The sequence below is a fragment of the Pterocles gutturalis genome, unplaced genomic scaffold (genome assembly GCF_000699245.1).
Source record: "Pterocles gutturalis isolate BGI_N339 unplaced genomic scaffold, ASM69924v1 scaffold5958, whole genome shotgun sequence".
NCBI lineage: Eukaryota > Metazoa > Chordata > Aves > Pterocliformes > Pteroclidae > Pterocles > Pterocles gutturalis.
Window position 1 is genome coordinate 1 of NW_010123004.1, and position 12,292 is coordinate 12,292.

Genomic DNA, 12,292 nt, shown 5'->3' on the forward strand with positions numbered 1-12,292 from the left:
CGCTGAAGCCGTGGGTGGTCAGCATCGTCTGCAGATTGTCCAGGTTGGAATCGATGGTGTCCAGGTGGTCGTTGAGTTCATTCCTGGGGGAAAAAAAGAAAAAGAAGAACGCGGGCAATCAGTGCTGAGAAGCTTCTCCTGGGGTCTGGGCTACTAAAGGGGTTTGTCCACCCAAGCACTGCAACCCTCCTACACCTGAGTGGGGAGCGGGGACGGGATCCATTTATAAACATTAATTAGGTCACCCCTCAGTCTCCTCTTTTCCAGGCTAAAGAGACCCAGCTCCCTCAGCCTTTCCTCATAAGGGAGATGCTCCATTCCCTTCATCATCTTTGTGGCTCTGCGCTGGACTCTCTCCAGCAGTTCCCTGTCCCTCTTGAACTGAGGGGCCCAGAACTGGACACAATATTCCAGATGCGGTCTCACCAGGGCAGAGTAGAGGGGAGCCTGGAGACACTGCTTGGGCTCTTCCTCCCGAGAGGTCCAGGGGGAGCAAGCCGAATGAACGGAAAATGGGGAATTTTTTACAAAACCCAGGATTTCTGCAAGGCTTTTCAGCTCTGCAGTGAGGGGGCTTGGAAATACTGACCACCACAGTGTAGCTTTGGACCCTTCCTTCGGTCCAAAAGCAAGGACCGTCTCCTCTCGGTGTATCCCAGTTGCGATACATGACAGAGAAAGGGGTTGCAAAACTTCTTCCCTCTGTTTTGGGGAAAAAAAATTCAAAACGACTACTGCTGGCCAGAAAAACTCTTTGCATCTGGACGGGCGATGGGGAAAACAGGATTTGTTAATCGGGAGATGGAGTTTTTAGGAACAAGAGAGACTAAAAAGCTGCTTTCAAGTACCTGGGGCAACAAACCTTCCCACTGCACCCTGACCTGCGCACGTCCCCGCTCGGATCCCGGCAGCACGTCCGGGATGAGGACTAACGGTGGAATTCAAAGGATCATAGAATCCCAGGATGGTTTGGGTTGGAAGGGACCTTAAAGCCCATCCAGTCCCACCCCTGCCACGGGCAGGGACACCTCCCACTATCCCAGGTTGCCCAAAGCCTCATCCAACTGGCCCCACATCCTATTGTGCTCTGGTTCCATGGCGCTCATGGCGCTTCTGTCCATGATGCTCCGGAATAAGAGGAGAAAAGCGGATGACATCAACCTCCTGGTGCCACCACAAAGCCACCAAGGCTCCTGCTGAGCACTTCTGGGAACATAGAATCATAAAAGTTGGAAAAGCCTCAAGGATCATCAAGTCCAATGGTCAAACATTCATGTTTTGTTAGTGGCCCGGGGTCTGACCCATGGTACTGCTGAAAATCCCCCAAATTTGGCTACAAGAGCAGCAGCAGGTTTCTGGCACAGTCATCAGTCCTGGCATGGCCCCGTGTATCATCCACCATGTTCCCCACCCTAGAAAGGTTTTTTTTGGCTACTGGAGGTGCTCTGGAGGGACCAGTGGTGCAGGAGACTCAGCAGCCAAAGAGGAAGATGCTGGAGAAGGACAAGGCAAGCCGTGGAGCTGCAGTTTCCAGTCTCATGTGGATTAGAACAACGCCAGGAAGCCAATTCTCTTCTCGGAGGGTCTGTACCTGCTGTGGAGTCTGTCCCTCCGCCAGCATCGGTCAGGCGAGCGTCTCTATGATGATCCCTTTGGAAGACCCACCATCCCCAGGTCTGTGCAGGCAGCTCCAGGTCCCCATCTGGCTCCGTCGCCAACGGGATGGTGCACCCTGCAAGAACCCCCCCGGCTTCCCATCCCCTCATCCTACAGCCGCACCACAGGGATTTACACAATCACGTCGATTTTGTCATTGCTGCAGAAACTGAGAAGCAGCTGCCAGGTCGTATCGCAGCTCCAAAAGCCCAGCAGCAGGAACCAGCGTCCTGACAGAAATCCAGGTATCCTCATGCTGCGAATGCAGGCATCCTCGTGCTGGGAATGCAGGTATCCTCGCACTGGGAATGCAGGCATCCTTGCGCTGGGAACGTGGCGCTGGGGCCACAGGAAAGCCAGCAGCAGACACAGCCCGCGAGCGTGTTCCTGCCTCACCACTGCCGTGTGTGCATGCGGGAGCTGCAGGGATCTGTAACTCTCTTTTTTTCAGAACTCAGACCCTTGCAAATAAATGACTTCTCCACTTTTGAGCTTTTTAAATGATTTCCTGAGTCCTCGCTGAAATTCTCTTACAGATTTCAGAGACTTTCTCCAATTCTACAACTGGGAACGTCCAGCAGCACAGTCAGACTGGTCCCAGCCACGGTGTCACTACAAACCCCACTGGTGACAAGCCTGTCCTTGGGGACAGAGGGGACAGAGCTTGTCCTTTGTGCAAGGGGACGGAGCCCAAGCAGGGTGATGACCAAGATCACGCAAAAAGTGACACTGGGGTGAGACCACTAACAAACTCCAGACCTCACAGCAGGTCTCCCATTTTATGCAGAAGGAAAGAAGAGGCCCCAGAGCCATTGTTCTTGGTGTTTAACTGGGAATCGGTCACTGCCGTCTGGTTCCCAGCACTGCCAGCAGGTCCCACCATCCCCAAAGGTCCCACTCGGCTGTGTGGTGCCACGTCCAGGCTGGGTTTGCCACCAAAAAACGCTCCCAGAGCAGGGAAGACAAAGGGAGCACAATGCTCTGGAGTAAAACAGTTTTCCTTAAATTTCTGAGCATGTTGTTGAACCAGTGTCTCCAGGAGAGAGAAAAGACTGGTGCACAAGGCACTGAGGTGCAGGGGGTTCTGTGAGGTCTGGGTGTGGGTCCGCAAAGTCCGACAGCTCTCAAGGAGTAGCGTGAGCCCAGTGACCCACTCCCCCGAGCCAGGCAGGTTCTGAAGGTGAGGAGACATCTCCAGCACCAAGAATCATCGAATTGTAGAATCCCAGGATGGTTTGGGGTGGAAGGGACCTTAAAGCCCATCCAGTGCCACCCCCTGCCATGGGCAGGGACACCTCCCACTAGCCCAGGTTGCCCAAAGCCTCATCCAGCCTGGCCTTGAACCCCTCCAGGGATGGGGCATCCACAACTGCTCTGGGCAACCTGGGCCAGGGTTTCCCCATCTTTCCTGGAGTTCTGCCCCCCAGAAGTTCTGCCAGAAGGTCTCCCCGGAGCCTTCTCTTCTCCCGGCTGCACACCCCCAACTCTCTCAGCCTGTCCTCGCACAGGAGCTGCTCCAGCCTCGCACCATCTCTGTGGCCTCCTCTGGCCCCGGTCCCATTTCAGGATGGGGAATTTCATGACTGCACCGAGCTGCATCAACTGGGGAAAGAGACAGGGAGCTACGAGACAAGGGTTCCACCACGTCGCTGTGTCCCACGTAACCTGCATCAGGCGCTGCAAACTAACGGCAGAATCCCTGGAAAAAGTGATGGACGCGGGATTGACGACACAGGATTGGTGACGCTCACGCAGAAGAGCTTTGCCTGTCCCCAGGTACGTGGACATCCAGGGAAAGGGGACTGGCAGGATTCTGGAGAGAAGGAATTACTCTGTCCCCACTACATGCCCTGCCTCTGCTTTCCCTGTCCCCATCCCCACACTTGGTGTATCCTCATGGTGCTCCCCAGGTCTGGCTCCACTTTCTGGCTGCCAATGACTCCCAAGAATAATGACCTCCAGCTCCACGGCGTGCCTGGCTCCTGGGGAGACCCTTGCCATCGGCGTTTCCCTCTGATGAGGTGACGAGAAGCACCCGCCGGGGTGGGCTCGTGCTGTGTGGGCTGGTTTACGGGCTGAGAAGCAGCGATGTGAAAATCACACCTCCTTACTCATCGGATCCGCTCTCTGGGGGTCCCCTGCCTCTTTTCCCCGGCACAACAACATGTTTAACGCCGATGCTGTGGATGAACGAGCCAGGGCAGGCGGTGCCGAACCCGCTGCCAGTGAAGCCGTGACTCTGAGATCCTGGTTACGATGGATGGAGACCGCAGAAAGCACGTGCCCTGCCGCTCTCTCCACTGGGAACCAGTGGAGCTGCTGGGATCAGCAGCTTTTTACTGGGGAAAACGAACATTTTGATACAGATGCTGATGAGAAAGCATGGATGAACGAGCCAGGGCAGGCGGTGCCGAACCCGCTGCCAGTGAAGCCGTGACTCTGAGATCCTGGTTACGATGGATGGAGACAGCAGAAAGCACGTGCCCTGCCGCTCTCTCCACTGGGAACCAGTGGAGCTGCTGGGATCAGCAGCTTTTTACTGGGGAAAACGAACATTTTGATACAGATGCTGATGAGAAAGCATTTGCCAGCCCCGTGTGATGCCGCTGAACGGCAAGAACTTCTGCCCAGGCAGTATGTGGAGCTCCTGAGCCCCAGCACACGCTTCTCGGATCTCCAGCAGCGCTTTAGCACAGAGCAGCTCCCCGCAGCAGCAGCCTGGCTCCTGTCCCTTCCGATCCTTTCCCCGACCACGCACAGGCTGCTGGCTGTTTCCCAAAAACAACCGACTGGCCACCAGGCCCTTCTTCTAGGTGAGGAGCTATCTCCAGTCTTCAAAATTTGAAGCATGGGAGATGTATAGAGCTGGTTTTCTTCCCTGCATTTCTTTCCGTTTTCTAAAAGCAAGCAGACGGAGCAGCTTTGCGATGATTATCCCATTTCCGTGGGGAAAAAGCCATCCCTTGGCCGCTGCGCTCTCTCCAGGCCATCGTTTTGCTGTTTGTACCTGGGAAATGGGCTCAGGGTGCAGGACGGCAGTGCCCAGGTCCCACCAGCCTGCAAATAACCGGAGCAGCAAGCAACGATTCCTGCAGCGAACATAAGCCTTGAGGAGGAGGCAAAACACTAATTTAGAAATGCATTTTAGCTCCAGACAGACTGCATTTGTCTTTGCATTATTCCATCCATTATCTGAAAATATTTAAGGGCAATATTTCAGATGGTTTTTCCTCAGCTGGCCACTGTGGGAGACAGGATACTGGCCAAGATGGATTTTGTCCTGAATCTGAGATGTTTTTTATTCTGGAGAAGCAGCTTGATGAGAGCAGCACCTCAGTGTGCAGTGGGAAGTTTCATTCTTCTGTCATTAGCATCAAAATAAAAATCAGAAAAGCCATCCCAACCCCCAGCTCCCATCGCCTTCCAATGCTTTGTTCCCCAGGGGTGTGAATTTTCTGCTGGCAAAAGGTACCAAACCGGCAGCTCTCAGGGCTGGAGTTTCCATTCATCAAAAGCAGGTACAACACGGAGAGCAGCGGAGCAGCCCTCCCTCCGCTCCCTGCCAGGACCACCTAAAGGGATGAGAAGTGTTTTACCCTCCGCTGGCCGCTCCGTATTTTGAGCTGAGCTGGCCAAGAAGCCTGCCACTTGGTGCCAATTTTTAAAGGGAGTTTTTTTGGCTTTTTTTTTTGTTTGTTTTTTTTGGCTATACCACCTCTAACGCCAGGGAAGCTGCCTGCAGTGCTTCTGCTGCTCTCCTGCCTGGAATTGCAGTGCTTGGGGACAGTGGCTACGGCAATGCTAACCCTTGCTGTGATCTGCAATGGAGTGAGGAAGAGGAGGAATTGGGGCAAAGACGAGGGACCTCGGACATCTGCGAAGTGCGAGTCAAACTGAAAAATACAAACAGAAGAGGAGACGAGATTCGAAAGACTCACAGTCAGGCACTTTCAGGAATGAAATGTTTTGTTACATTCGAAGGCAAGGATGGCAGATCGGCCGGGCTGCGGCAGCTTCAGGCTGGAGGAATTGTTATTAGCAACAAAAAACAAACATGAAAACACACAGTTCTGCAAAAGCAAGCCAAGTGCGGGTTTGGTACAGCACAGCCAAGCTCAGGAGTTTCTCAGCTAGACAAACTGACGTGGGTCTGCTGGATTAAATTCTTCAGGGTGGCACTGACACAGGGACCATGGTTGCTGTCACCTCGAAGGGGGTGACAAAGCTCAGGGAGGAACCTGGCACACGATGCTTTGTTTAAACCTCTGCTCTAGGGATGCAGGTGGTGTGTTAATAACGTGGGGTTGATGGTTTGCAGCATGCAGTGGGCTTTGGCGCTTGGGAAGGGGCTCATGAGGGTCCCTGGGTGGATGGATGGTGGATAATATTTAGGTATATTCTATATTTAGATAATATTTGGGCACCAGTGTCACGCGTTTCCACACAAACATTCCCTTTTCTTGCCTGAACCTCAGCACTGTCACTGCCGCTAAGATGCTGTTGGTCACACGAAGGTAATTCTCGGTTCAGATGAAATTCCCCGGGACAAAGGCTGCCTTGTGGATGAAATAACAGCCCGTGCAGTGCACAAAGAGCCACCGTGCACCGTGACCTGCCCTCTGACGGGCTGCTCTCCTCCAATAAATCCAAAAACAACTGCAATATGCTCCAGGTGATGAAAAGCAGGGATCGCCGAGAGCCTTTGGCGGCTGTCAACGCCTGCCTGGCTCAAGCGAGCGGCATCTGGGCACCACTGCCACGCCATACCCATCAGTAAACACCTCCCTTATTACCTGCACCTCAATAAAATGAGCAAAATCCTGGGAATTTAATAGAAAGCTCAGAGAAAGGGCGCTGCTGTGTCCCGTCCTTGGTTCGGTGTCTCGGGGCAACTCCTGCTCTGGTCGCTCCCCCTCCCACTGGGCACCTATGGCTGCTGGCGGGCTGGGAATGGTCCCACCACGGAACGGTTTGGGTGGGAAGGGACCTTTCGAGGTCATCTAGTTCCAACCCCCCTGCTATGGGCAGGGATATCGAAAGGATGAGGGGAAAGGGGTTTAAGCTGAAAGAGGGGAGATTTAGATGAGATATTGGGAAGAAAGTCTTCCCTGGGCAGGCAGTGAGACCCTGGCCCAGGTTGCCCAGAGCAGCTGTGGATGCCCCATCCCTGGAGGGGTTCAAGGGCAGGCTGCATGAGGCTTTGGGCAACCTGGGCTAGTGGGAGGTGTCCCTGCCCATGGTAGGGGGTGGCACTCAATGGGCTTTAAGGTCCCTTCCCATCCAAACCATTCTGTGATTCGATGATCTTCACCTAGAGCAGGTTGCTCAAAGCCTCATCCAACCTGACCTTGAATGTTTCCAGGGATGGGGCATCCTCAGCTTCTCTGGGCAACCTGCGCCAGTGTTTCATCACCATAATTTAAAAAATTTCTTCCTTCTGTCTACTCTGAGTCTGCCCTCTTTTAGTTTAAAACCATCACCCCTTGTCCTATCACTACAGGCACTGCTAAAAAATCTGTCCCCAACTTTCTTATTCTTATATGAAGAATAGTCTTCTCTTTTCCTTTTCCTTTTCCTTTTCCTTTTCCTTTTTCTTTTAGTATTTTAAGCACTTGAAGGCTGCAATAAGGTCTCCCTGGAGCCTTCCACCTCTGCTCTGCTCAAGCAGTTGGGGGACAGCTCCAGTGACATTGGGAAGGAGCCGAGGTCCCGGCACGCAGGGAATACCAACATCCTTCTCTGAGTTTCTATATCTAACATACCAGGATCTGTGGAGTCCAGTAACCCCACCGCTGCCGCAGAGATGCTGAGCACAATGCCAGCACCCTCCAAACCCAGAGGAGAGTGGAGGCTGCGGATCCCTTTCATTACTTACACTTTGCCTTCCGATTCCCCGGGGCAGGGACAGATTTTCTGTTCAGTGGTCACACTCCACGCCCAGGGTGTCGAGCACCAGATGCTCCAACTTTTCTTTTACAAATTCCAGTGTCAGACAGGCTGGGAGCTGGGATGGACACGGCAGGGCGGGGAGTCTTGGCTGGCCGGATTCCTTCCTTCTGGAATGCCCTTCAAAGGAACTGCAGATGGATGGTGCTTGCAAAATGCGGGAGGAAGAGAGCACCGAAAGAAGAGGAAGCACAAACTCTTTATTTTAAGTGGTTCTAAGCAGCTTTCTAAGACAAAGCACAGAGCTCGGTCTCCGCAGGGGCAGAGGGCAAATGTTTTCTGTGTCCTTTGCTTCTGCACAGTGAGAGCCCTTAATTCAGAGACGCTCCCAGCAGTACTTTTTTTTTCATTTTTATTACCTTTCAAATGGCCAGTTTCAAGTTTTGATGAGCTGTAGGATAAAATCTATCTCTTTTTAAGGACAGGTGGAATGGGTGAGCTGGGTTGCAGAGCCCTGGACAGTCTAGAAATAGGTGAAGCTACAGACAAACGTCCCCGGCAGGGCCAAGAGGAAGGAGCGCAGGTGTCTCCTGACTCTGCACAACGTGGAGGCGCAAACGCAGCAAATCCTGCTGCATCGCACTGTCCTGCCGTGGAGGGACAGCCCTCGGCTTAATAAAGGAAGAGAGCTTCTGCCAGGGGTTTTGTCCCTTCTCCACCCAGAGCTGTGACCCTACAGCTCTGCAAAGTGTCAGCTAACGTAGAATTAACGAGAAGCACTTGTCACACGATCATCGCCTTGGGTGCGTCAGCCCTCTGCAGTGATCTGACGCCTTCCAGGACCCTGAAAATAATTGTATCCTCTCCAAATTGCTTTTACACTTTAAGGACAGAAATTCTGTTCTGGCGCTCAGACGGAAGACCTTAATTCTGATGCTGTTTGGCCAAGATCTGAGCAGGGGCTGATGTCTCGCTATGGCCAAGGCACAAGTTTTTGGCAGTTTGATGCAAACAATTTTCTAATTTTTCATCCCAACACTTGCAGTTGCACCCATGAGCACCGTGTGGTGATAAAAGATGACAGACTCCAAGCGTGATCCCCAAAAAAAAGCCACCCCTCAACTTCCAGCCTGTCCCACACCAAGTCCAGCCTAAGTTTGGCGCAAGCTGAGTCCTAGCAAGTAGTGAGGCTGAGCCGGAGGACGCATTCACCACTAGAACTAGGCGGGCAAACGACAGTTTAACGCAAATTTTCCTCTTTTTAATTTGGAGGGCAGCTGGGAGAAGGAAAAGCAGAGGACAGCACTGGGGCAGTGCTGCAGTGCTGCCCGCAGCGGTTCCAAGCCTCACCTCCAGCTAAACCTGCTGGGATTCAAGCTCCCAGCAAGCAATACTTGCTGCTCCATGTGCCTGTCAGCTGCTTGTGGGCTGCAAAATGCAGAAGCTTTTATACCATGAGGATGTGTCGGGCCTGAGATGAAAGAGTTGATCCTGCCCTGACTCATGCCCATGCCAGGGGAGCAGCAGTTCGCAACAGCCCTTATTTAGCAGAGGAATTTTTATCCGTTCTTATTTTGGCATCCCACACAACCCCTCGCAGCGCTGGATCCCCTGGGCAGGAGGTTTAATTCTACGCATGGGGTCAGGCAGTGGGATACACTCATCGCTCCAAAAGCAGAACAGGAACGGGGCAGCAAAATACTGACCCCAGCGCTTGCAGGGGGAGCTGCGGTCGGAGCCACGGGCGAGCTCCGCAGGAAAATGACCACATTTGCTGGCTGGAAGCCCAGGCTGCAGCTCTGCACGCTGACCAGTACGGAGCAGTGGGATGGCTGACGAGAGCCGAGCTGGGCCGGTGCCGGCTTGGCACTTACTTGTCGAGGCAGGCGACGCTGAGGCACTTTTCCTGGGGCTGAGGCTGCGGGGTGCTGCTGTCGCCAGCTGCAGCGGTCGTGGTGCTGGGTTCGTTCTCCTGCAGGATGGAGTCGATGAATGTGGAGGGAGACAGAAGAGTTTCGACAGCAGGAGGGTTCCCCGGGCTGGCCTCCTCGATCTGGGGGCTGCGGGTGGGACTGGGGGGTTCTTCTTTGATCCGGACCACAGGGCTACTCCTGAGAGAAAGAGAAAGAAAATGGGTAAAAATCTCACACGGACACAGTCTTGCATTTCTAAGAGCAGCTTCCACACAATAGGGCAAAAAAATCCTCCCAGTTGCTGGTGCCTTTTCACGTGCAAAGCCTCCAGAGTTAGCTAGACAAGACTGAACAAGTACCTAAATATTTCTTCTCTGATTCCCATCCTAATCAGCTCCCCTGACACATCAGCCTCTTGCTGTGGCTGCAATCTCAGCGTATATCTTGTGGCTAAAGGCGGTGGTTGGGGAGCCTGCTTGGTCCAGGACCTTGGTCCAGGTCCACAGGTCATGTTTCTGGAAGGATTTTAACAGGAGTGTCAAAACAACACAGCTTTTGATGTGGACATTGACTGAATAGTGCAAAAAGCAGCAGAGTGTATAAACCCCACTTTAAAGTCACCACGGAGACCACAATTGTCACCACGGCAGAGGCCGGGGGGTTTTAACTGCTCCCAGGAGGTCAGCGGAGCGACTCCTCTTTGCAGACTAAGCAGGGGATTGATCTTTTCTGACAATATTTTACCATGAATTGGTTTTATGGGAAGGTGGCTTTTTTGGTCAGCCTTAATTTTACCCCCGAGACGTGACAATTTTGGGGTGTCGGAGGCAGAATGAGTCCCACTCGAAGGGACAGCAGCTACAAAGGGACAGAGAAAAGGGCCGTTAAGCACACATATGGTCTGTATTTAAGAGCTAGCGCTCCTGGCAGAGGGTACAAAAGGCAATAAACGGCATTTGTAGGTGATTCAGCACCACAGGGGATGCACCGGTGCCAGGAATAACCCTTCAAAGAGGGAGAAGAAAGAAGGCAGGAACCCACAAGGTGCTCAGGAAGGATGGGACCTTCTTTCTGGGGAGGCAGCGAGAGGCTTTTGCTGATGCAGAACGGCAGAGGCAGACAGGGCTGGGAATTACCTGTGGCACCTGCAAATCTGGAGGAGTTGAAAACCGCAGCTGGGAGCTGGCTGACCTGTACGTGCCACAGATTCCCCCGGGCTGTTTGGGACAGAGCTCTCATTGTTTTTCCCAAGTTACAGAGGAATGAAGCTGCCTTCTGCAGCTCCTCCTCTGCAGAGAAGTTCAGAAGGGCAGGGAAAGCTCGCCCTGCGCCCAGGATGTCGGTGATTTCACCAGACGGAGCAGACTGGTTGATGGAGAAGGGAAAATCAAACTGGGATCCCCCATCCCTGACTAGATGGGGCAGGCAGAGGAGTGAGTGTGGTTTGGAAAAGAGAATTAAAGCTGAACAAAACCAACAAACCAACTAAAAATCTGCTGAGATGGCGGAGCCCTGAATGAGGCCATCCCAGAGGGACAGGTCCAGCTTTCTGTAAAGTCCTGGTAAGGTGAGGATGGAGCTCCAGCACCCTTAATGTCCCCTGAACCAAGGGCTGCACCATTTTCTGGCTGTTGCTCTCGATGGATTCTTAACCGAAGAGGCGCGTTCTAATGGTGTTTGACTACTCAGCTCATCAGGAAACATTCTCCCTACGTAGATAGCTTCAGATTTTATGGGAGCAACACTGTACCTTTCATCAAGACTGCCGCTGGGAGATGCTGACGGGCTGGACTGGGCGAGCTCGGTCACGTCGGAGATAATGGGACCAGAGTTGGCTGAAGAATCCGGGGAATACAGGTTGGAGCTGCTATATGCTGGGGAAGAAGCCTGAAATGACAATCACAGCATTCCCGGTGTGAAGTGCTAGGCACGGACCGTACGCCATCCCATGGGTAGGAGATGGGGTGGGAGGAAGCACACTGGATCCAAAAGCCTCACCCACCCATGGGAGAAGGCAACGTGCAACTCAGCATGACGCCTAGAAATACCCAAAGCACTACTAAAAAATACAAAACCAGGCTTCTGTTCTCTAAACCTCATTTTCTTGGAAACTATGGAATTTAAAAAAAGGAAAAATATTGGATTTTTTTGCTGGACCATTCAACACTTGCGTTTTGAAGCCCAGATTTTCAGCTTTCCCCTTCCACTAAAACCCCATTCTTTTTTTCTTAAATGAAACCGGAAAGTCACACAGCTGAGACCTGCAGATGGAAGACACACAAGAGTTCCATGCTGGTCACAGAACAGTTGCATTTTGGTACCAATCTTGCTAAGGAGTGAATTGAGCCATTTGAGTGAACCCAAATTCTCTTTCCTCTTTGTGTGTCAGCATTTGTCAGTCCAGGACACAATGCAAACCCCGGATTAGAAGCCGCAGGAGGCAGAAAACCCTGGGGGACGTGGAGAATGCAGGGGAAGAGATTCTGCCCAAATTCCTTGGGCTTTGAGCCGATCCACGATCTCACTCACACGCTCCTCCTTTGGAGTGAGGAAGCTGTCCCGCTCGCAGACACGGCGACAAACCAGGCAGCAACTAATGAGAAACTTTTATAAAACCTGAAGTGCCAGCTGGGCACGGAACGGTGCCCTGGTGTCGGCTGGGATGGAGTTAACTCTCGTCAAGTGGAGTTAACTCTCGTCAAGGCAGCAGGTGCGAGGCTGTTGGGATTTGTGCTGAGGAGAAGCTGATCACACACCGATGGGCAGAGCTGCTGCCAGGACAGTTGAGGACTTTCCAGCTTCTCTGCTCCGCCCGTGTCTGCAGGGGCAGGAGAAGC

General features: G+C 52.8%; 1 protein-coding gene across 1 annotated transcript in view; it reads right to left on the reverse strand.

Moving 5' to 3' along the window:
- Positions 1-4: 4 nt before the first annotated feature.
- Positions 5-12,292, reverse strand: part of HSF1 (heat shock transcription factor 1) — a gene marked incomplete at its 3' end in the record, with an annotated part of 42,612 nt that continues 30,324 nt past the window's right edge. Inside the window, exons 7-9 of the mRNA XM_010077730.1 lie at positions 11,206-11,342; positions 9,417-9,653; positions 5-83 (exon numbers count right to left, since the gene is read on the reverse strand). Coding sequence (XP_010076032.1) covers positions 5-83; positions 9,417-9,653; positions 11,206-11,342 — 453 coding nt within the window. The remainder of the gene's footprint in view (positions 84-9,416; positions 9,654-11,205; positions 11,343-12,292) is intronic.